The sequence below is a fragment of the Mus musculus genome, chromosome 1, assembly GCF_000001635.26.
Source record: "Mus musculus strain C57BL/6J chromosome 1, GRCm38.p6 C57BL/6J".
NCBI classification, from domain to species: domain Eukaryota; kingdom Metazoa; phylum Chordata; class Mammalia; order Rodentia; family Muridae; genus Mus; species Mus musculus.
This window is the reverse complement of record NC_000067.6, coordinates 165,286,813-165,312,131: the sequence shown is the minus strand read 5'-3', so window position 1 is coordinate 165,312,131 and position 25,319 is coordinate 165,286,813. Positions and strand designations below refer to the sequence as shown.

The 25,319-nt window shown below is 46.6% G+C and overlaps 1 protein-coding gene across 7 annotated transcripts in view; it reads right to left on the bottom strand.

Moving 5' to 3' along the window:
- The window catches only part of Gpr161 (G protein-coupled receptor 161), a 45,564-nt gene that overhangs the window by 14,616 nt on the left and 5,629 nt on the right, over positions 1-25,319 (bottom strand). For 3 of the 7 annotated variants that reach the window (XM_006496851.4, XM_011238821.3, XM_006496850.4), the window contains exons 2-3: positions 5,540-5,954; positions 1,139-1,863 (exon numbers count right to left, since the gene is read on the bottom strand). In XM_006496851.4, coding sequence (XP_006496914.1) covers positions 1,139-1,863; positions 5,540-5,910 — 1,096 coding nt within the window. In that variant the 5' untranslated portion in view covers positions 5,911-5,954. Of the gene's footprint in view, positions 1-1,138; positions 1,864-5,539; positions 5,955-9,322; positions 9,510-10,226; positions 10,266-16,243; positions 16,367-19,148; positions 19,466-25,319 lie in introns of those variants that run through there. The other 4 variants (NM_001081126.2, XM_006496852.4, NM_001310429.1 and 1 more) reach the window with 4 other exon arrangements.

The following is a 25,319-nucleotide window of genomic DNA, read 5'->3' as shown; positions in this document are numbered from 1 at the left end:
AGGAGCACTCTACAAATGGCCTGACCAACCCTTTGTAGAAGTGTCTGTGTGGAGCTAGGATATTCTGTGCGTGGGGCTCTGGGGCCTGTCTCTTACTGCAGTTATGTAGGTTGATAACACTACGAGAGGCTCCCCCCATATTATGTTTCCAACTCTTCTAAACCTGAAATTATATGAGACGAAAAAACTGAAAAACATCTAACCTCTGATTAGCGCAACTTCTCTGGGGGCTGCTGGAAGGTCTTGTGTGCGGGCGTGCATGTGTGTGGTGTGTGTGTGTGTGTGTGAGAGAGAGAGAGAAAGAGAGAGAGAGAGAGAGAGAGAGAGAGATGAGTGTGTCCCACCAGATAGAGTAGCCCTGAACACAGGACAATGACACACTGAAAGAAGGCTATGGTTATGGTTTGGCACTGGTACACTGGCCTATGCACACACCCACATAAAAGATTACCAAGGACTATCAGAAGAAACCACTGGCCTGGAGGGGAAGCTCAAGGTGACAAGAGTTTGGGAGGAGGGACAGGCTGAGTGATCCAGTGAGGTTTGGAAGGAGCATCAGAGGGAGGCCACACGGAAGGAAACTGTTTACCAAAGGAGAAGGCAGCCTGGCCCAAGGCTCTGATTCTTCCTTCTGCCAGAAGCCTCCTGCCAAAGCCGGGTGTGGTGGCGCACGCCTTTAATTCCAGCACTCAGAGGCAGAGGCAGGCGGATTTCTGAGTTCAAGGCCAACCTGGTCTACAAAGTGAGCTCCAGGACAGCCAGGGCTATACAGAGAAACCCTGTCTCAAAAAACCAAAAAAAAAAAAAAAAAAAAAAAAAAAGAAGTGGGTATCCCCTCCAGTCCTTGAGGCCCCGGCTACAGTTCCAGAAGATCAACTTCTAAATCACAAGGTCCCTGTCTCATTCTCCAGGGATGGGTACCAGGGGCTATTGTGTCCTCCTCCTTCTGCAAACTCCTTCCACAGCTAAGTGGTGGAAAGCGGTGTGGGAGTCACTGTGGCTACTCCAGTGTGGCTCTTCACACAGGACTTCTGTACCTTCAGCCTTGAGACCACAGCCACCCTGACACTGCCCTTAGCCACTGGGAAGGACCCCGGGTGACATCTGCCTGAGGTGTGAGGGTCTTTTTCCTAGTTACCTGTGATCCTGTTGGAAATGCTGAAGAGCCTGGAGGTCCTCTGTCGCTGCACAAAGGATTCCCGGTAATAACGGTCCCCAAAGCACATGCCCAGGAGCTCCTTGCGCACAGTCTTGTTCCAGAGTCCGTAGATCAGAGGGTGGCAGATGGCACTGGTAAAGGACAGCCATGTGGCCCAAGTCTCCAGGGTTGGGGAGACACAGTTCTTCCCCCAGAGTGCCTCTGAGGTAATGACAACCATGTAGGGGCCCCAGGTGACCATGAAGGCGCCAATGACCACCAGGATGGTGATGAGGGCTTTGCACTGGTTAGCTGAATAGACCACTCCTTGAAGGGCATTCCTCCTACTGCCGGAGGAGGAAGTGGAGGTACTAGAATTCTTCCTCCCGCTCCTCTGAGAGTCCTCCTCCACAGTGACCACCGTGCCACAGTGCACCTTTCGGGCCTTGACCCTGGCCACCCGGAAGATGAAACCGTAGCACACTAGCATGATGAGAAAGGGGAACAGGGCACACCAGATCTGCCAGAAAATGGTGTAGCCGGGTTCCTGGTGCCACGCGGCCACACACATCCACTTGAACTCATCAAACTCCACCGATGACCAACCAAATAGGGGCGGCAGACAGCCAATGAGAGAGTGGAGCCAGATGTAGACGAGAGCCATCACAGCTCGGTTCCCTGTGATCTTCATGGGGTACACCATTGGATACAGGACGGCGTAGTAGCTAGAAAAGAAGACAGGGAGGGGAGAGAGGAATTATCCTAATCTGCTTTCTATGCTGTGATAAACACCAGGACCAACCAAACCAACATGAGGAGGAAAGGGTTTGCTTTGCTGTTGCTTTCTGTATTGCCTTTTAAAAAACATTTAGACAGGGTCTCTTTAGCATGCAGCTCTGGCTGCCCTGGAACTCGCTATATAGACCAGGCTGGCCTTGAACTCACAGCAATCCACCTGCCTCTGCCTCCTGAGTGCTGAGAGCAAAGGAGAGGACCTGCGTGTCCAGCTTCATGACTCTTTAATTACTGTATCCTTTCCCTCGTTCCTCTCCTCCCCAACCCTGCCCTGTCTCCCTGGGCTCCATAGACATCACATAAAGATGGAACTCATCTACTCAGTTTATGGTTTTAATCTATGCTACTATCTAATAATAAAAAAATAAATAGCACCTGCCATTAACATATCTAAAGATACTAACTTTCTTTTGATTTTTTTGGTTTTAGATTATTTTATCTTATGTACATGAATATTTTGTCTGGATATATGTATATTCACCACATGTGTGCCTGATGACTGATGAGGGAAGTCAGAAGAGGGAGTCAGAGCCCCTGGAACTGGAGCTACAGACAGTGGTGAGCTGCCGTGTGGGTGCTGGGAATCGAACCTGGGTCCCCTTGAGAACCCTCAAGTACTCTTAGCCACTGAACCATCTCTCCAGCCCTAATATTTTTTTAAATAATAGTTTTGTCATAAAGATCTGGCCAAGCTACTGCGAATCCATCTTGTTTTGATGGGGTAGATGAGCTAATTCTTCAAAACAACCAGGTCTTGGTAACTCTCCGTCCTCACAAGGCACTCCCTTCATCACTGACTGACCTTGGGTCCAAGATGTGAGTCTGTCTGTGTCCAACTCTATCACCTGGTGTCTAGCTGTCAGATGCTACATGCTTGGCACACACCCTGGGCACTTCTGTCTTATTTTGTCTTGTCTCTTCCTCTGCACTCTCACGACACCTATACTTTAGCTTAACTGGCATCTTTTCCATAGCGGAACCCTCCAGAGTTATATGACCCCAAGTTCACCTCCTTCAATATTAACTTTACAGCATATTACCCACCTCATTCAGCTATGCATTCCCAGTATAAGTGCTCAATAATTGTTCACCAAAAGGATTAACACAGCCTATTCGCTAAGTAGAGAGGGGAACTCCCCACCTCCTGCATACCTGTAAAATCCTATTTGCTCTTTAAGATGTCACTCAAATGCCCTGTCCAGCAGCAGCAGTGACTTTGGTAGCTATCGGTGGGAGCTATTTCTGCATAGTTAAGTCGGTGCTGCTAAGAGGTCCTCGGGTGGGCAGTTAGGTGTCTGTAGCTTACTACTCCAAGACCGTGCCTTGGGCCTTAAAGAATCCAACAAAGAGCCCTCGCACTGGCATAGGTACACTGTGGCTGCGTTGTGATGCTGTGGTCTGAGGGATCGTTACTCTCACCTTCACTTAACCTGACCCCAGATTTAAGGAAGCAATTTGCATCTTCCTGGAGCTACATCTGCAGTCTGCCACACTGACCCAGTGCACAGCGTGCTGCAGAGGCTCAGGGGACCAACTTTCATCCGCACCTAAGCTGCTTAGCCTCGATCTGCATTCCATAAGACCCGAGAGTGGATGTTCAAAAACCATTATTTTTTAAAATCTAAAGTAAAGTGCCGTGAATATCTGTTTCCTCTCAATTGCCATCAAACTCCTTTTCCTGTGTTATACAATCCATCTAGGTAGGATACCGGCGCCTTTGTCTACCTTTGGAAGAGCCCCTTCCTTGGGTTTCTCCACTAAGTAGCTTGGAAATGTGTTTCTCTTTACTGACGACACAGCAGTTCCGCAAACGGAACAGGGTCACGTGATCACCAGAGAGAGCTGTGTGAAGCCACCTAAATCCAGTAACGAGGCACTGAAAAAGAAGTCAGAGTCCATCAGAGTACCACGTGACCACTAATAGCACATTCTCCAAGGTGGCGATGGAGGCGATGCTCATAATTGCATATTAAATGACAAAGTAGGACATGAACATCAGCCTGTTGTAAAAAGGGTACTTTTGGGCTGGGTGGATGGCTCTGTGCTTGCCACTCTTGCAAAGGACCCAGAGGTCAGTTTCCAGCAGCTATGCTATGTGGCTCACAACCACCTGTAACTCCAGATGCAGAGATGCCAACATCCTCTTCTGGACACTTTGGACACCTGCACCTGCACACACATGCATACATATGTGTGCGTGTAATTTAAAGTAAAATAAAATCTTTTAAAAAAGATGTCTTATGGAGCAGCCGGAGCAACTGCTTAGTGGTTAAGAACACTGGTCATTCTTGCAAAGGACCTGAATTTATTTTGTGGTGCTCCACGGATGGCTCACAACTATTCATTACTCCAGTTTCAGGAGATCCGATGCCCTCTTTTGACCTCGGCAGCCACCCTGCACATGCATGACACACACATGTAGGCAAAACATAAAATAAACAAATCTAAAAAGTAAAATATAAAAATACTGCTGGAGGAAATACGCTGGAAACATGTAGTGAACTGCCCTGGCTGGCCACACTGTGAGTCATCTCTGCTTTCGTTCTTTTGACTTGTGTCGTTTTTTACATGTGGAGAAGCTAATTGGGTCATTTGTCTCATTCATTCTACATTCTCTACAAAGCCACGGGGAAAACAAGAATCCAGCCTTGGAGTCCAGCATCGCTGTGCTCAGAGCAGCCAGTCCAACCCAAACAACCATGTTCCCATGTCAGCCTGTGACAACATCCCGACTACCCTCCTCTGTATTGTCCCTAGCACCCCTCCCCGACTAAGATCCTTCCCAATTTCCAGGAAATCACGTAGATCATGACTCCATTCTCTGTTTTCAAGAAGTCCAGTGCTTGTGGATGAGAATTCAAACATATGATGATTGAAAGCGACGCCCACCAGCACAGCACATCGCAACACAGGACTCTGACCCGAGGTGCAGCTGATGAGCGTGGGCACTGGTGTCTGTGTCTGTCCTCTCTATCCCAGCTATACCTCGGGCAGGATCAACACAGGCTACAAAATGTGCTTCTGCACATACCACTATTCCCTGGGCTGTATGCCCACTGCTCCCCGCAACCAGTCCTGACCCATCTCCAGAGAACAAGAGAATAAAGGGGGCTTTTATATGGGGTCCACCAGTCAAGATGGGGCAGAGACCAAAGCAAGACACACGGCTGAGAGGAATGGCTGAGTCTAGAGATGGGACTCAGTTCCTACTCTGCCATTTCAGTCTCTAAAGTTACAGTCAGGCATCACTTAACAAAAGGAAAGCATTCTGAGCCCTGTCATCTAGTGGTTTTGTTATGCAGAGGACATTACAGAGTGTCGGTATAAACCTTAGAAGGTAGACGTTCTGCACACCTAGGCTATGCGGTACATGTCAGACATACAATCTGTCACGCACGGGAACATCATATGAGGTACTTGACTGTCCATAACATATAGATGGATAAAATAAGAAGGGCTCTGCCTCAGGAGCTGAAGAAGAGGCGCACTCACTCTCATTAAGAACCTTCCAGTGCCCTTCCCAGGACCAAGACCATCCGAAGCCGGTAGACCAGAGATCCCTCATTCCGTAACCCTTCAAGCTCTCCAAGTCTGATGCAAACTTACCGATCGATGGCAATGACCCCAAGCGTGAGCATGCTGGCTGAGCTGATCAGCAGGTAGAGGAGGGCAGAGAAGTTGCACCAAACCACGCCGAAAATCCATTCCCTCCGGATGGAGCTAGTCACCACGAACGGCAGCACCAGCACCGACAACAGGAAGTTGGACAAGGTCAGGCTGAAGACGAACTTGTTGCTGAGGGTGAGGAGGTAGGACTTCTTGTACAAGGTGACTACAATGACCAGGTTGCCCAGGCAGACGAGGACAGTGATGATGATGATGGCGATGAACTCAGAGACGGCACCCCCTTCACCACCCTCTGTTGCAGTGAGGTTGCTCAGTTCCTTCCTGTAGCTGAGGGAGGAGTTGAGGCTCATGGTCAGTGCCCCTCGGGATGCGGTGAGCAGAGCATGCTGGACGACTGCAGAAAGAAGGCAGGACCAGAGGTTGGAAATACTCATCGTGTTATAACATTTACACTTTATGAAAGAGACCTGAGGCTTAGTGGGGCTCTTATGTACCTCACATTGGCCAATGTGTTTGGAACCTCCTGGAGGACAGTCTTCCCCACGAAACCTCTACAGCTTGTTTTGCGTACAGCTTGCTGACTCTGGACTTGATCACCATACCCAGCTCACTCCCTGTGGTAACTTGGCTTTAGGAGGTTTCTCAAAGATCCACACATGGTTTTTCAAGCCAGGGTTTCTCTGTGTAGCCTTGGCTGTCCTGGAACTCACTCTGTAGACCTGGCTGGCCTCGAACTCAGAAATCTACCTGCCTCTGCCTTCCAAGTGCTGGGATTAAAGGCTTGTGCCACCACTGCCTGGCCTCAAATCCAGCATCCTGAATATACTAGCAAGCACCCTACCACTGAGCTATGCGGCCCAAATCTGCACTTGAAATGATCAGGCAGAGGGACAGGTGACTTGTCTTAAGCGTGCTCTGTGGGACATTTTGTAGACTGCTGTTCTGGACTCTTGCTCCTTACGCTGGATTTTCAACTGGCAAAACTGTCATCATAAAGGACTCACAGGGGCCTCAGGCCACCTGGAGTTACAGAATCAAAAATTACACTTTAACCCCATCTCAGCAGACTTGTGGGCACATGAATTTTGACCATAAGATTATCCTAATAGCAATTCTGAGTTTCTGAGCAAGGTTAATCAATCAGGGTTAATACCAAAGCAGGGTGGTTGCTCTCATTAGGTATGGCAGAGGCAAGGGAGCAAGTAGGAATCATGGATGGAGACAGGAAGACGCCATCTTGGCCCACACAGACTTCACTATTAGGTATGGTCCCTGCTCTCAGGAAACTGGCTCAAGATCTTGGCTAGAATTCAAGGTTGAAAGATTTTAAGCATAAAATATGTAGACTAATGTTTCTCCAGAACTTTTCATCTACTTTAATCAGCCAAAGAAACAAAACAAAACAAAACAAAGCAAAACAAAACAAAATCTCAGATTGCTTTCCCCACCTGCTCTCGATGTCCATGAACAGAAAACACCAGAAAGGGAAGACGGTTTCCTGTGAGATAGGCACGGTCCCTAGTGACTAAATTACCCCCACACAGCATCGAGATAATCCCAAAACCCTCTGAGAGGACCTGCCACCTCTCTATCCAGGCACCTTTGCCACAGGAGCGGGAGGTGGAGAAGCAGCCTTTCTCCTCACAGAAGTCCTAGAGACAGCTGACAAGGAACCCAACCTCAGTCAGGCTGCCTGCAGCAGCACTAACACGAGCCCCTCATCCTGGACATCTTCCTCACTCCTCCTCCTCCTCCTCCTCCTCCTCCTCCGACTATCCTAGTCTCCATGATGTCCAGAGCCTTTATTAAGACAGAGCCCCTTTTGCACTGGCTCACAGACGTGTACAATGTACCATTCTGTATATGGTCTTCTAGTCAATGTCAAGTGCAGAGTCAGTTTTCTTCTGCATCAGGACCAGTGTCTTCCCAATATTCCCTCTAAGAATACATTATCTTGTAGCAATGATATCATCCGTTGGGCTTATGTAAGCGTGTGGTCAACTAACATGCAAAGTTTGTAGTACAGGAAATGCTGCGGAGGCAGATGCCCCAGTCTTGAGCATACGGAATGAATGTCTCTAAAGCTAAGTACAAACATTACTTCTACTAAAGTTTGCAGTGTGCATGTCAGCCCATATTTCCAGGCTACTAAAATATTCTGAATCTTGTTATGTAATGTCTTAGTTCCCCCAGTTTTGGGACACGAAAATGCTTTGTGGGTGTGCCGATTACAGGTAAGAATCGTTGTAAGGCTCTTTCTGGTTTTCACCTTTAGTTGCCAAGTTCTGGATTTTGTTGCCTCCAGGTAAATTACTAGTTGGCATCTCAAAACAAAGCCTTCACATTAAGCATATCATTCTTGAGTTACAACAGCTGTAACACGATGGTTTAAAAAACAGACTAGGTACCGGGCATAGTGGCGAACACCCAGCACTCGGGAGGCAGAAACAGACAGTTCTCTGCTAGTTCAAGACCAGTTTGGTCTACAGAGTGAGTGACAGGCTGGTCAGAGCTTCATAGTGGTGCCTGTCTCAAAAAAGGGGAAAAAAAGTACACTGATAGAAAAGTAAATAAAAAAATGGAAAACATAAAATTTAAAACTACAAATACTACAATATTAGAAGTTTTAAAAATCAAGGGAGATGAAAGCATCCAACAGGAGCTTGTCTTTGATTTATTTGAGCTGACAATTGTATGCATTCACAGGGTACATGTTTATATACATTATGGAATACATAAATGAGACTAATTAACATATTTAACACCTCACATCCTTTTCCTTCCTTGGGTAAACGTTTAAAATCTGCTCTGAGTAGTTCTGAAATATACATTACCTTGCTATAATCACCATATTGCATAATAGGTCCCGAAAATGCATTTCTCACCAAGTGGAATAGTGTACATCTTTAATCCCAGCACTTGGGAGGTGAAGGCAGGAGGATCTCTGTGAGTTTGAGGCAAGCCTGGTCTACATAGAAAGTTCCAAGCTAGCCAGAGCTCCATGGTGGTATCCATCTTTAATTTTTCTCCTCCTGGCTGACTGAACATGGAAGCCTTTAAAGATGTGACTCACGTGAAAAACATCACACATGAGATCGTCCTCAGGCAGAGAGTTTGTTTACGTGTCCCCAGCACCTGGTCAAGCTCCCACTACACGGTGGTTAACTTGGTTGGTGAATGAATGACTTGAATACTTTGTCAGAGAGGTAATATCCTAAAGGCGACTTCTGAGAAAACAAAATGGGATGCAAAGTTTCCAGCCCAGGAGACGAGACCAGGAGAGTCTGCACTGGTCCAGGTAGCAGGCCCACAAGGGATTGCAGAATGAAGGGGCTGCAGCAAGGGTCCTTTAGGTCTCCTGGCCCATCCCTTCCCAGGAAGGAGACAAGGAATGTGCGTCAAAGAGGTGGCCACCCAGGAAAATCCAAAGTCCTAGTCTCTACCCGTAGTACAAAGTGGGCAAGTGCGTGCCTTGGCAGATCCTGCTACACTGGATCTTTAGAGAACGGGGATTTGGAAGGCCCCAGCCATCACAAGCTTGCTGGCTGACAGCCAGCTCACCCAGGGCCTGACAAGCCAGGGCCCATTGAATAGAAGCAAATTCCAGTGTGACTCACACCGACTCTCCTGAGTACCCTCTGCTGCCAGGCACAAAGGTGTTTCTGAACTTGCTTCCACTGCTCGTCTCACACACACAGCTAGACAGGGCCACGAGTGGGTGTCAATGCACGACCAGCAACTGTTCCAGCTACACACCTTTACCTTTAAGGCCACAGATCCAAGGGTGGCTGCCCCTCTTTGGAAACTGCCTTTAGTCTAGTCGTCCATTTCCAAAGACAGTAAACCACACAGCCTCAAGTCATCCAAAGGCAAGCCTTGTCACTCAAGGCAGCGATCAATATCTATTCTTGATTAAAACACAAGGCAGTGCTAGAGAGCACAGATCTGCTGAGCTGTCTGTACAAACCAGTTTGTGTGGTGATTCCCGTTAAACATTCCGAGGCCCAAGCTAAGGACAGAATGACCATGGTTGCGGCTTCTCTCTTCCTTCCATGGCTGTAAGTTTGGATATTTTGTGATTCTTTTTCACCTGCTTCCTTAGAATCCTCATCATCACTGCTCATTTTGCACTTCCCACTCCATTACTGCTGGAGTCGGGGAGGATGACAACGGCTTAAGAGCTGAGACCACAGACTTTGACACCAGGCTAACCTGGGTAGATGAAACCTAGCCTCTCTCTCCACTCCAGGTCCCAGACTGTAGGTAATCCACTGACTTCCATTTCCCTGCCTGTAGCATGACTTTCATATCCCACACAGAGGAGTTGTGAGGATTGAATTTGTTTGTGTCCAGCCTCTAAAACAGCTTCTAGCACAAGCCTGCCTTTGCCACAATAGTTTAACTTCAGTCTACTTTGGAAACTGCTTTTCCTTTATTTTCTCATTGGAGCAAATCTGACATCACCTCTGACTCCAAAAGTCAGCTATTCATCTAGGGTGATGCTGTTCACAGCCGCTGGCCTAGGGATGGTCACAGAACTCCAGGCTCAGGACTTTGGCAGCAAGTGTTAGAGGACACACTAGTCAACCAAAGGGCTTGATAGTCTGACACAAGAGCATAGCTTTGCATCAGCTGTCTCCTTTGACACTACATAGGAAAGGCTTACCAGGAAATACAGCCAAGAGAGTGTGTGTGGTGTGGTGCGCTGGGGAGAGAAAGGGACAAGATGCAGATTAATCCACTCACAGATGCTCATGGAACAGCCTGTGAGTCTAAAATCTTGTTTTTCTCAGTTACATACTCAGATTGTCCCCACCCCCTACTTATGCTAATTTCCTTAAGTAGCTGTCACTTGAAAGTCAATCCTGACTAATTTCCTAACACATTATGATCTGCGTTCAACATGTCAATATTCTGCCTCTTTGCCAAGTTTATGCCAACTCCTCAGACATGACTCTGCTACCTCAGCTACCTTCTGGAAACCTTCTTATCCTTCCCTTTTTGGATTCACGAATTGCTCTTGCACGAAAGTATGGGAAAGCTATTTCCTCCAAAGTGGGGTTTCTGCAGGGTCAGAAGACCTATGTCACAGTCCACATGCACCGTGAGACAAAGGTAACTTCCTCTGCTGGTTGGTGTTTTATCAACTTGACACATGCTGGATTTATGTGAGAAAGGAGAACCTCAACTGAGGAAGGTCTTCACTAGGTCGGTCTGTGGGAAAGTCTGTGCAGCATTTTCTTGATTAACGATTGATGTGGGAGGGCCCAGCCCACTGGAGGTGGGACCAGCATGGGCAGATAGTCCTGGATGACATAAGGAAGCAGGCTGAGAGAGCTATGAAGAGCAAGCCAGTGAGCAGTGTTATTCCATGGCCTTTGCTTCAGTTCCTGTCTCCAGGTTCCTGCCCTGCTTGAGTTTCTGCCCTGACTTCTCTAAGTGATGGACTGTTAACTCTCCAAGTAGTCATACTGTTTTGATCACAGCGATAGAAGCCCTAAGACACCTCCCTTCTTCCATAACAAATCTTATAAATAGGACTGTCAGTGAAAAGCCAGAGAGCCTGCAAGCAATATAGGTGGCACCATGAGAACGAAGGAGGCAGAACTCCGAATACTTCTCTAACAATGGACCACTAGACCAGACAAGACTGGGGCCCTCTGCTCCAGAGTTCAGCTGTCCATCTTGGAAGAAAGCTCTTTTCTGATAACCTTGGGTACCCCCTGAGTGAGGTTATGGCTTGTTTCCTCCTCCTCACCCTCCTCTTTTTTCTCCTCCTTTTCTTTCTCTTCCTCTTCCTCCTCTTCCTTCTCCTTCTCCTCCTCTTCCTCCTCCTCTTCCTAGAGCTAGTCTCTCCCTCTGAGATGGGACCTTCCCCTTCATTTCCACCCCACACATCCTACAACCCATTTCAGGAAGCACTGACCAGCCTGAAAAGCTAGGAGGGTCACTGCAGATAAACATATGAGACATTCAGATACACTCCCCAGGTGAAAATATTCCAAAGCATCACTTAAAACAAGCTCCAGTGAGGTAACACGTGATTCTGATCATGCTCCCAGAGGTTCGTCATCTGTGCACCTCAAAGCACCTCCTTTACATCAGTAACAGTAGCAGGGGGTGGGTGGAGTCGGGGAGAAGGTTCTAACTAATAACCACCTTGTTTGTCCTTCAGATAACTGAAAGGAGGAGTTGAAGCCCCCACTCCAATCCCACCCACAAACAACACACAGCTTGATGGGAGCCAGAGAGGGATCACAGGGTGCCTGGTCTTCACGTCTATGTGGCTAAAGGGCTCTCTCCCTAGTCCCCATAATGACCAGGCAGTCACATGAAAGTCAGGCTATAGATGACAGGCACAGGAAAAGGACCTCAGTTATGCTGGGGACAATGTGCACCCCCACTGGCCTTCCTAGAGTTGTCTACAGAGTTTAGGGCTTGGCTTTGCTCCCCAGTTACGACCCACAGAGCTGGTATGTGCTTGTTCAGAACCTCTTAATGTGTGAATTAGGTCTGTGCTCTGATCTGGTTTGGAAAAATACATCCAGGGAAGGAAAAGAAGCAAGCCTGGGACCCCACACAACCTTCTGGTTGCTTTCTGAATTCCTCGTTTGCTGGCCCCTTTGCAGCATCCTTCAGTGCTTGCAGCCATAAGTCTGTGGTTTAGGCTCCTTTGTTAGCCTCTGCCACTATGACCCTGTCCACAAAAGCATGAGGCACGTGCCTGTCTGATATCTATCCAGATTCATGCTCTTGACTTGTTATTTAACCTGTCTGGGCATCAGGTTCTATCTGTAAAATAGAGGCAAAAGGATTGCCTGTTCCAGAGCTTGTCAATGAGTCAATATTTGTACAGTTCCTAAAATAGTGCATGGGTCCATGTAAGTATCCATTAAAGGAAACAGGAAATGGGCTGAGAAAGGTAACATTTAAGGTTAAGTAGGCTTAGCTCTAAAACCTGGTTTTGTGGCTGTGACTGATCTTTAACCCATCCACTCACCGGAACACATGAGGTTCTATATGGTCTAGACTCGTTTCACTTCGTACATCTCACCCACCTACCCACCACTGCCCAGACCTAGCCGTCTCCAGCAGCTGGGGTACACACTGCCTACTTTTTGTTATGCCTACCTCTGCTTGGAATCTTCTCCCTGTTTGTGGAATGAATGAATAAGGAGTTCTAATAACTTCCTTGAATGAGAAGAAGCAAACTAATAAATGAGAGAGGACTCAGGGCTTGGGATAATATGAAAAATACACGAATTCCTGACACTGGATTTGACAGAGTATCAGAGATAATTGATAAACACTTGCTCTCTCTCTCTCTTTCTCTCTCTTTCTCTCTCTCTCTCTCTCTCTCTCTCTCACACACACACACACACACACACACACACACAGAGAGAGAGAGAGAGAGACAGAGAGAGACAGAGACAGAGACAGATTAGATTTTCTGAAAAATTTTAAACTGTATGCATCCAATGACGCTTACTTTTTACTCAATAGAATAAAAATTTTCCCACAGAAGGATACGGGGTTGATATTCAAGATACGTAACAGTCACCTGAAACTCCAAGAGCAAAAAATACAAACAACCCAACAGGGAAACAGGCAAAAAACTTGAATAGTGTTTCCACAAAGAAAGCAGCAGCCACCAACACAGGCTGAGCATCACCCGTAATTCAGATCAACAAAGAGATTCTTCCACTTGTTAACAAGCCGGAGAAACAAACCAGAGAAAGCAAGTGGTGGTGATGAGGAGGAAAACTGCATCTCTCTAGGCATGGTGATGCCCACCATTAATGCTAGCACTGGGAAGGCAAAAGCCAGGAAATCTGAGTTCAAAGCCACACTGCTCTACATTTTGAGTCCCAGACAATCTAGAGTTACATAATGAAACTCTGTCTCCAAATAACAATGACCACAATGACGATGACGACGACTAAAAAATAAAAGCATGCCTTGCAGACTACTGGAGATGGGTGTGGAATGCAGCATCGCTGTGGAAAAGAGTTCCTGGAAGACTTAGTGCAGAGAATTACTGTCCAATCCAGCAAACCCACCATTGGGCACATATGAAAAAGAACTGAGAACAAGACCTGCAAGATGGATCCATAGGAAATGACCCTGTGCCGCAAATCTACAACCTGAGCGCTGTTCCTGGTACCCACATTAAGGCGGAAGGAGAAAACTAACCCCACAAGGTTGTCCTCTGAGCTCTACACGCACCGCCATGGTGCACACTACTAATGGTGATGCTAAGAAGAACTGAAAACAGTCTCTAAGACATTTCACAGCAGCCATGTTCACAACAGCTAAGACACAGACGTGATCCAGGTGCCCACTAACATATTACCATGTAAGTGAAATACTGTGTGTCAGAGCTGGAGAGATAGCTCAGCGTTTAAAGCAGTTAAGAGAAACTGCTTCCTCTTCCAGAGGGCCTAAGTTCAATTCCCAACAACCTCTTCTGTCATGTGGGTGTACATGCTGATAGAACACTCATATACATAAAATAAACAAATAAGTCTTTTAAAAAAAACATAGTGTTGCAGTATTCTATTCAGGCTTAAAACAAGGAAGGATGCCTTAACATTTGCTAGAGCACAGAGAAAGTCAAGGACACTATAAGGCAGGCCACAGGAGTAGGTTATTTTGTAATTACACTTATATGATGTATACAGAGGAGTCAGAATCGTGTAGCTAGTCTGGTATGGTGACAGCAGGAGGTTGAAAATTCAAGACCATCCTGGGCTACAAGGAAGACTTTTTTTTTTTTTTTTTTTTTTTTTTTTTTTTTTTTTTTGGTTTTTTGAGACAGGGTTTTTCTATAAAGCCCTGGCTGTCCTGGAACTCCCTTTGTAGACCAGGCTGGCCTCAAACTCAGAAATCTGCCTGCCTCTGCCTCCCAAGTGCCCAAGTGCTGGGATTAAAGGTGTGCACCACCACGCCTGGCGGAAGACTCTTAAAAAAAAAAGTCTCTAAAAAAATAAAATACCACGAAGACAGAAAGCAGAATAGCAGTTGCCAGTATCCGGGAAGACAGGGAGAGGGGCATTGGTTATCATTCAATGGTTACAGGTTTCACTCTTGCAAGATGCTGAGTTCTATAGGGACGATGGTATTTGTTGCATGAAATTATGACTGTAGCTACTACCACAGGACTGGACTGTACACTTAGAAACAACCAATACGGTAAATGTTATGCCATGGGTATTTGTGTATTTTCATCTCAATAAAAATTTAAGAATCACCAGGCAGTGGTGGTGCACACCTTTAATCCCAGCACTTGGGAGGCAGAGGCAGGTAGATTTCTGAGTTCAAGGCCAGCCTGGTCTGCAGAGAAACTCTGTCTTGAAAAAAAAATTAAGAATCTGTCCATCTTCACCTTAACTTTTCGGTCCCACAGAATGAGGAGAGTCATAAAAACGTAAATAAAGGAAGCTTGGGGCTGGAAGATGGTTCAGTAGTTCAGAGTGTCTGACTTACCAAACCAAGTTTGTTTCCCAACATCCATTCTCAGGTGAAGCAGAGACAAAAAAATACATATACAAATTTGTAACATTGGAATCAACAATGATGTCATGGTCAGGATACCATAGGCCACAATGAGAGAAAGCTAGAGATAGGCACCTGTGTGTTCCCTCCACCCCACCCCATAATTCCAGCTCCAAGGATCTGACTGACAACTTCTCAGCGACCTTGAGTCTCTGAATGAAATCATGAAGCAACTTGTACCCCAGATGCCTGGTAAGTGGCAAAGTAAAGCAAAACTCAACATCGGGTTGGAAATCTGTTTGCTGTTTCTGTTGTGTCTTGTTGGAAGTCTGAAGAACGCTCAGTCCCAGGCAAAGCTGGGACTCTCTGAAGCAAATTATTAGTGGAGTTTTTAAAAGGGCAACTGGCCTCTCTGCCAGGTCTGGCTAACAACAGTCATGGCTGCCTTCAAATTGCCCAGGTTTACCAGTTAGCATCATCCCTGGAAGGTCAGGAAAGACTGTCAGCCTCCCTTAGACCCACAAACAGGCAGGGGGGAGGTAAAGACGTCAACTCAGTCTGGAGAGTCTCAAGAAAGTGCTTCAGGGAAAGGGAAGGCTTTAGCCACCCAATGCAGAGAAACTCTTCATTGGAGTGGCACTCCAAGTTGCCTATCAGGCAAGCATCCTTCTCCTACTGGAGACTCCAGCCTGGACCATGTGGTTCCTCTGACTGGAAGAAGGGCAAGATGAGGCTTTTACATGTGGTCCAGCCCATGCCCCCAGAACTGGAATGCCAGCAAAGTCCACAGACAAAACTAGGTCAGACCAGGTCAGAGCTGTCTAAGGCATTCCAAGTCTACCTGACACTGTGGCCAAAGTGGCCCAGACGAATCAACAGGCAGCTGGACCAAGATTTGCTCAGAAGCCCCAGCATGGATAATGGCACCCTCACAGGCTGCAGACTCCTGTATCCACTCAACTGCTGGCCACTAACCATCTCAAGTCTCCAGTCACAGGCACTGAAAGCCTAATGTGTCCCCAACCACCTGTGACTCCCACAGTCTTCACTATCTCACAGGTTGTGCCCCCTCCTTCCAGGGCCTCAGAGCCCCATCTTGGAATGACCCCTTGTATCAGTCAGGGTTCTCTAGAGCCAGAGAACTTATGGGTAGTCTCTATATCATAATGGAATTTGTTGATGACTTACAGTCCATAGTCCAACTCCCAACAATGGTCAGCAGCAGCTGTGAATGGAAGTCCAAGGATATAGCAATTTTCCAGTCTCACAAGGCAAGCAGGCAAAGGAGAGAGTCAGTCTTCCTTCTTCCAGTGTCCTTATTTATGTCTTCAGCAGAAGATGTAGCCTTGATTAAGGGTGTGTGCCACCACGCCTTTAATCCCAGATGACCTTGAACTCAGAGATTTCCCTGTCTTAATCTTCTGGAATTGATAGCCACTATTCCTCAAGATCTCCATGCACAGATCCAGGTCAGAAATTTGTATCTCCCAGACTCAAGATCAGGATCACAGGTGAGCCTTCCAATTCTGGATTATAGTTCTTTCTAGATAGAGTCAAGTTGGCAACCAGGAAGAGCCACTACACCCCTCTTCACATTCTCTCAAATCCAAAATCCCCATTTTGGAATCGGGCTCCACTTGTGGAATGTACTGAAATTCCTATAGCTCAGCACCCATCACCTTGCTCCAGGCTGTATGTGCCTGGTTTGAGGGGCTGGGGACATGGTCTAGTCAGTGAAGTACTCAATGGAGCAAACATGAGGACCAGAGTTGAATCTCTAGAACCCATACTTCAAAATCTGGTATAAAGGTGCTTCTCTGTAAGCATAACACAGGCTGGGTGGGAACAGGAAAATCCCCAGACCTCACTGGCCAGGGAGTGTAGCCAGTTGGGGAGTAACAGGGGTGGTGAGAGACTGCCTCAAAACACAAGGTCAGTGAGATGACTCAGCAGGTAAAGGCACTTGTCACCAAGCCTGACAACCTGAGTGTGATTTCACTGACCCACCTGGTAGAGGAGATGATAATCCACACACAAATAGTAAATTACAAATAGTAAAATACTCTTTAAAAAAAAAAGACTTACTTACTTATTATAGGGATGTGTTGTCTACATGTATATGTTTGCACACCAGAAGGGGGTATCAGGTTTCATGGAACTACAGTTATTAGACAGTTGTGAGCTGCTATATGGGTGCTGCAATTTGAACTCAGGACCTCTGGAAGAGCAGTCAGTGCTCCTAACCTCTGAACCATCTCTCCAGCCCAAGATACACTTAAACAAGCTAAGGGGGGGCATGATTGATGAAGACTCCAGATGTTGACCTCTGGCCTCCCACTCACGGATTTAGCGACGGCTTCCATTCCTTTCCCTTTCTCCTAAAAGAAACTCAAACCCAATGTTTGAAGGAGAGTCCTTCTTAGAGCCTGTACCTGCAAGTCCCACACAATGCAGAAAGCTTGAGACAGCGAAGTCCCCTAATGAGCTGTGAAGTCACTGCACCTGGCCACGGCTAAATAACCCTCTCAGTTAAGTCCCCGCAGAAAAGTTTCCTTGCTGAGAAAAGCGATCCGTCAAGGGTGGGATGAGAGATGCCCAGGAAGGTGAACTGTTGTGTGGTTGTTACAGAACAATCCAACAGCTGGCAAGAACAGGGACCCTGGGGTAGCTACTCGCTCTCTCATCTCTTCTCCATCCACCCTTGTCTGATTATCCTCAACCCCTAGTGCAAGACACCAGAACCCTACCTGGTTCACCCTTTCCCATGGTCAACCCAAACACAGAAGGAGAATGTAACCTTTGAGTAGTACAGCACCAGTAGCAGTTTCTAAAACTGCACTTAAAGACCAGCTTACCTTCTGGGATGCTCTATTCTGGACAGCTGAGTTTTTTGAACTAGTAAGATGTCATTAATAGCATGTTAACTCCTTCTAGTAAGCTTTTCAGCAAAGTACATGAAAATTCATCATACTTTTTACACACACACACACACACACACACACACACACACACACACACACACATATATATATATATATTTTTTTTTTTTACCTTATACGTATGGGTGTTTTGAATACATGTATGTGGGTGTATCGCATGTGACCTAATGCCAGAGTACTCTAGAATAGGGCATCAGATCCCCTGGAACTGCAGTTACAGACAGATGTGAGCCACCTTGTAGGTGCTGGGAATTGATCCCAGGTCCTCTAAAAGAGCAGCGAGTGCTATTAACCACTTAGCCACCCTCTAGTTCCTTTCCCCTGCATTTTAAAACACACTACATAAGACATAAATCCCCTTGATACATGGACCGTAGAAATCAATTCTAATGCTCTCATTTCCTTTTAAAACCTCCAAGAGGGTTGTTAGCTTCACAATCAGTCAGATAGTGGGTTGACAGTGGGCCCCTGTCACATGATCTGAACCTGAGTCTGCCATAACACTGAAGGTCATACTGTGTCGTCAAACACTGACTGTGCCAGTGAGTGTCTGTTGTCAAATTGACACAGCCAGCATCACCAGGAAAGAAGGAACCCCAGTTGAGTTATATCAGATGGATTTATGTTTATATCAGATTATATTTTGGTTATTGCTTATATAAGATTGACCCGTGGTCATGCCTGTGAGAGACTGTCTTGATTGATGGTTGATGTGGACGCATCCATCCCACAGTAAGCAGTACCATCCCTGGGAAGGAGGGTCTAGAACATATAAGAAAGTTAGCTGAGTGTGAGTGCATGAATGAGCCAGAGAGAGAGAGAAAGAGAGAGAGAGAGAGAGAGAGAGAGAGAGAGAGAGCCAGCAAGCAGCAAGGAGTGCTCCTCTGTGATTCCTGTCCTGACTGCCATGAGTGACAGACTTGTGATGTGGAAGGGTAAGCAAAAAACTCCCTCCTCCCCAAGGTGCTTTTGGTGATGGTGTTTGTCACAGCAACAGAAAAGCAAACCAAAACACCCACGGTGACATGCATGTTTTTTTCTGTGCTTTCAAATTTGCTCTACAAACCTTTAACTGTCCATTCCCTATATTCAACCCACAATTCCCCTGCTGAGTTCACCAACAGCATGTGTAAAATGAGAGTTAGTGGTCTCACCCGGGAAGGCTTCAATACAGAGGTCAGTGGTATGCACTCTGTCTGGGAAGAGCAACTTCCTCCAGGTCGCTGAGGTCAGCTGGTTTGCTCCTGGGCAGGTCCCTGATTAGCAATGCGATTCAGGCTAACAGTAGCATGTTTCAGGCACACAGGATCCTGGAAAGAGCTGGGGATCTGGCTTTAATAATTTGTAAGCAATATGTGGGAAAGTGCTGGATTTAAAAGCAAGGATGCTGAGCCCCATTCTGCCCACCAGAAAGGTAAACTCAAATACAACCATCGGTTGTCACTGGGGCTGGAGAGAGGACTCAAGGGTTAAGAGCACTGACTGATCTTCCAGAGGTCCTGAGTTCAAATCCCAGCAACCACATGGTGGCTCACAACCATCTTTAATGAGATCTGATGCCTTCTTCTGGTGTGTCTGAAGACAGCTATAGTGTACTACTACTAATATTATTACTTTTATATAATAATTATAATATAATATAATAATAAATACATCTTTCAGCCAGAGCGAGTGGGGTTGACCAGCGAGAGTAGAGGTCCTAAACTCAATTCCCAGCAACCACATGATGGCTCACAACCATCTGTACAGCTACAGTGTACTCATATACATAAAGTAAATAGCAACAACAACAAAAAAATGAAAACAAAAACAAAAAAAGAAAACTGTCTCTTCTCCTAGTTACCAAGCTCCCCTTTATTTAATTTGTTTGTTTGTTTGTTTGTTTGTTTTGTTTTTTTCGAGTCAGGGTTTCTCTGTGTAGCCCTGGCTGTCCTGGAACTCACTCTGTAGACCAGGCTGGCCTCTAACTCAGAAATCCGCCTGCCTCTGCCTCCCGAGTGCTGGGATTAAAGGCGCCCGGCCCTTTATTTATTTGATGTAAACTTTCCTTCCCTACAGTCTCTAAATGGATCATTCAGTGTTGGTAACTGAGAGGGGTCCTCCCAACCCAGTACATCCCGAGTACTGTCTAAGGACCAAATAAAGGCTATTACAGTAAATGTCCTTGTGGTCGGGAAAACTCAACTGCATTTTCACATAGTAATTAATTCACAGTAGCTTTTTGTTCTTGGGTGTGTCCTCCAGAGGAAGAGATAATAAAAGCGCAAGAGAGGATTCTCAAGGGCTGGAAAGCCACTCCTCTGCCCCAGGCCATGCGCCTCCCTAGCATTTACTACCACTTATTTGAATAGCTCAAGGCCTGACTAACACTTGAGCTAATCACTGAAGAATCCTTTCTGGAACATTCTGCTCCAGGCTTGTCACCATCACGGTTCCTCGTGATAGACAGTTTTCCTGTTTGGCTTTAGTTTTCATTTTGGACACATGGATCGTTCCACAGAACAAGATCTAGAGTTTATGGCTAAGTTCCCTCCCAGGTGGCTAACAAATGTTTCCCAGTTGCCTTTGAGAAGATAAACATGTTTCATCCTCCCTATACACTTTCTTTCTTTTGGTTTTTGTTGTTGTTTGTTTTGTTTTTTCGAGTCAGGGTTTCTCTGTGTAGCCCTGGCTGTCCTGAAACTCACTTTGTAGACCAGGCTGGCCTCGAACTCAGAAATCCGCCTGCCTCTGCCTCCCAAGTGCTAGGATTAAGGCGTGAGCCACCAGGCTGCCTCCCTATACACTTTCTTATGGACTGGCTATAAAGTATCTCCTTAATGGACTCACATGTTGAAGACCTGACTGCCAAAGCACTGTTGAGACACTGTGGCTTAGGAAAGTAACAGGGTTCCACATAAAGACGATGATCTAACCAGTGGATAAATTCATTAATGAACTCATAACTCATTGGACTGTTGTACAGCTGTGGAAATGGCAGGAGAAGGTGCCTGGTTAGAAGGGCATCTCTGGGAGGTTTGTCTTTCAGAGTCCTCACTTTCTCCTCCCACTTCCCGCCACTCTGTTCCCTGATCTGCTCACTGTTACCTCTCTACCATCAGGCTCTGCCTCACGACAGGCTCAGAAACAGTGGGCCAGCATACAGTGTATTGGACCTCCTTCAACCAAGAGCAAAATAGGTCTTCCCTTGCTTAAGCTGTTTTTTTTTTTTTTTTTTTGGTTTGGTTGGTTTTTTTTTTTTTTTTTTTTTTGGTTTTTCCAAGACAGGGTTTCTCTGTGTAGCCCTGGCTGTCCTGGAACTCACTTTGTAGACCAGGCTGGCCTCGAACTCAGAAATCCGCCTGCCTCTGCCTCCCAAGTGCTGGGATTAAAGGCGTGTGCCACCACCCCCAGGCTTGCTTAAGCTGTTTATCCCAGGGTTTGTCACAGTGACAGAAAGCTAACCCACACTAAATCCACTTAGACCTGGTCATCAAAAGAAGAACTGAGTCTTTGAAATCCTCACCAAACCCCGGTCTGGGCCCTGATAATCGTGGCTTTTAACCTCTCTGAACCTCAACTTCTCCATGAGAAGAAAGAGAGAGTTAACTTACTTCATATGATTGCCAAGAGGAGTATGTGAGGAAACACAGGGGAAAGCAGTTGCTAGAATGGCCGTCAAGGCAAATTCTAAAGTGCCTATATAAATTAAGCCATGAAAGATGCAGTCCCTTCCATTTCAAATGTAATTAAAGCCAGTCAGTTACTTAGCTCGATGAAACGGATGGAAGGCAGGATTCAAGGCCCCAAGATTAAGGCTAAGTGCAGAAGAATACTTCCTCCCAATGGAGAACTGACTTAGTAACCACTCATTTACCTGCCCCAATGATGTCTGGGCCAAGGCACTTTTAAATTCATATCTACTGTGACTATAGGTGCCCATGTCCTCCGCTTCCTTTCCCTCACAAGCACTTCTCTTCAAGCTCTCTGTGGAAGCAGAGAACCTCATGCAGTGTCGTTGAAGAGAGTCAGGACTGTTGGGGAACATGGCTGGCTGTGTCCAAGCAGATATCACAGGTACCTGTCCAACTCAACCCCTACTCCTAGGAGAGGTGGTTTTGCACCCTCTGCAGGGGACACCCGGAACTGCCAGGGAACATTTTGGGTTGTCACACCTACAGGAGATGCTGCTGGCAACTCAGAGAAAAGATGCTGGATGGGCAGATGAGCCCCTCAACAAGGTCCAGTTGGGCAAACAAATCAGTCATGCCGGGGTGGAAGAATCCTGCCCTGTAGGAGCAGCATCTCTCACTGTGTGTGCTTCCCAAACAGACTAAGAAAAATAAGACAGCCCCTTTCATAAACATACACACAATGACCTAAGGAAGTAATAAGAAATGTGGGCACCCCGGCTGGAGAGATGGCTCAGTGGGTAAGAGCACTGACTGCTCTTCCAGAGGTCCTGAGTTCAATTCCCAGCAACCACATGGTGGCTCATGACTATCTGAAATGGGATCTGATGCCCTCTTCTGGTGTGTCTGAAGACAGCTATAGTGTACTCACACACATAAAATAAATAAATAAATCTTGAAAGATAGAAAGAAAGGAAGAAAGAAATAAACAAATAGGGACACTGCTCAGAAGACCAAAACAATTACTTCTATTAAAGGTAGATAGTGATTACATGTCAGTGAAGTTTTGACGTAGCCCTATCAGGATTATCTGTTTCTGCACTATCTAGAACACTATCCATCCCATCTCTTAAGACAGAAACCTAGAGACTAGTCATGTTCCTGGGTTAGCAGAGAGCTCACCTAGCACACACCCTGGACTGCATCCCCAGCACTAAATAAAGCATTTGTGGTAGCACACACCAATAATCCCAGCACCTGGGGAGTGAAGGCAGAAGATGAAGCCATCCTGCATTACACACTGACTCGGGCTCATCCTGGGACACAGACACTGCCTTTTTTGTTTTTTTGTTTTTGTTTTTGGTTTTTTTGTTTTTGTTTTTGTTTTTGTTTCGAGACAGGGTTTCTCTATATAGCCCTGGCTGTCCTGGAGCTCACTTTGTAGACCAGGCTGGCCTCGAACTCAGAAATCCGCCTGCCTCTGCCTCTCGAGTGCTGGGATTAAAGGCGTGCACCTCCACGCCCGGCAGACCCTGCCTTTTTAAAAGAGTAGAATGTGCTGGAGAGAGGGCACAGCAGTTAAGAGCAGTTGATGCTCTTGCAGTAGACCTGGGTTCGGTTCCCAGCACTCACACTAGGCAGTTCACAGCGTCCTGGAAGTCCAGTTCCAGGGGTTCTGGCCTCTAAGGGCATTTGAACACACGTGCACTATATATACAAACACACACACACCAGAAAACTAGGACATTTTTGACTGTTCTTGCAGATAATCCTAATAAGGCTACATCTCTAGGTGACAATCTGGCAGTGTGATCCTGGGTAAATTAGTGATCATGTCCGAGCCTTGGATTTACACACAGGGCAAAATAAGATACTGTGTGTGTGCATGTGTGTGTTCGTGTGTGTCTGTGTTCGTGTGTGTGTGTGAGTGTGCGTGTGTGTGTGTGTGCATGTACATATGTGCCTGCATGTGTGTTGGTAAAAGCTGGTTTGTTCCATTCCCTGTGGCAGATATTCCATGCAGCACGAAGTCTAGCTTAAAGCCTTCTCTTTGCTGTCGTTATCTGGCTCAGGGTGCTACCATCACCGGACACATTACTATTAGTCCTGCCTATGTCATCTTATCTCTGCTCTCGCCCCCATTCCAATCTGTCCTCCCCACTCTGCCAGACTGATCGGTCCCCACACAGGCCCATCTGTGCCATGTGATTCCCACACCTGCAGATATTATTCATTAGCGAATGCCTTCTATCTCGGCTATCCCAAGTCACTCCCAGATCTTCAGACACGGCTGCTGTTCAGCCCTGTTGCCTATACGTGGTCTCCACTACCCATTACTCCCTTGCTCCTATTCTGCCTGCCCAGGAAAAGCACACCCTTAAGGATTGGTGGGAAATGACCCATTTAAAAGGCAAAGAAAATAGACATTGGATAAACAGACTCATGGGCAGTGTCTTAGGGTTCTACTGCTGTGAAGAGACACCATGACCAAGGCAATTCTTATAAGGACATTTAATTAGGACTGACTTACAGGTTCAGAGGTTCAGTCCATTATTATCATGGCATGGCAGGTTCCAGGCAGGCATGATACAGGAGGAGCTGAGAGTTCTACATCTTCATCTGACGGCTGCTAGAAGACTGGATTCTAGGCAGCTAGGACAAGAGTCTTAAAGCCCATGTCCACAGTGACACACCCACCTCAAAAAGGCCACACCTCCTAATAGTGCCACTCCCTGGGCCAAGCATATACAAACCATCATAGGCAGACACAAACCCTGACCACAGAGATCACAGGAGAGAGGGGAAGTGTGAAGAAAGTATGTGCCCCCCCCCCCGCCCCGGCCCACCCCATCTCCAATGCTGGAACCCAGGGCCTCCAGCATGCTAGGTGTGGTGGTTTGAATATGATTAGCCTAAGGAGTTGGCACTATTAGGAGGTGTGGTCTTGTTGCAATAGGAGTGGCCTTGCTACTGTGGGGGTGGGCTTTGAGACCCTCCTCCTAGCCACATGGGAGTCAGTCTTCTGTTTGTCTTCTGAACAGGATGTAGAACTCTCAGCTCCTCCTGCACCATGCCTGTCTGGATGCTGCCATGCTCCCACCTTGACGATAATGAACTGAACCCCTGAATCTGTAAGCCAGCCCCAGTTAAATGTCTTCCTTTATAAGAGTTGCCTTGATCATGGCTCTGCCACTGAGCTACACTCACAATCCTGGAGTGAATATCTGTGTGTGTGTGTGCGCGTGTGCGTGTGCGTGTGCGTGTGTGTGTGTGTGTGTGTGTGTGTTTGCAAGTGCACTCATTCACACAAACATAAAAGCAGATACCTAGAGAGGCTAGCCTTATGAGCTGCAGACACAAGAACTAGGAACTGAACGCCAGACCTCTGCAAAAGCGGTCGGTGCTGCTCTTAACCACCGAGCCATCATCTCTTAAACCCTGCCTCTTGAACATCTTTTTAAATTGAAAGATAAGTAAATAAATGAATAACAAGAAAGACAAGATTTAGAAAAGCATAACCCTGAAACTGGAGAGGACTTCCTAAAAGCAAAACGGAAAACAGGATGCCACCAAGAAAAATGACACAAATCTAACTTCACAGAAATCAGATGCCCCCGCCTAACTGTGAACACAACCAAAAAAAACAAAACAAAACAAAACAAAAGGCGTAGGAAGGGAAGACATTTGATTTGTTAACAACAAGTGGGTTAAAGT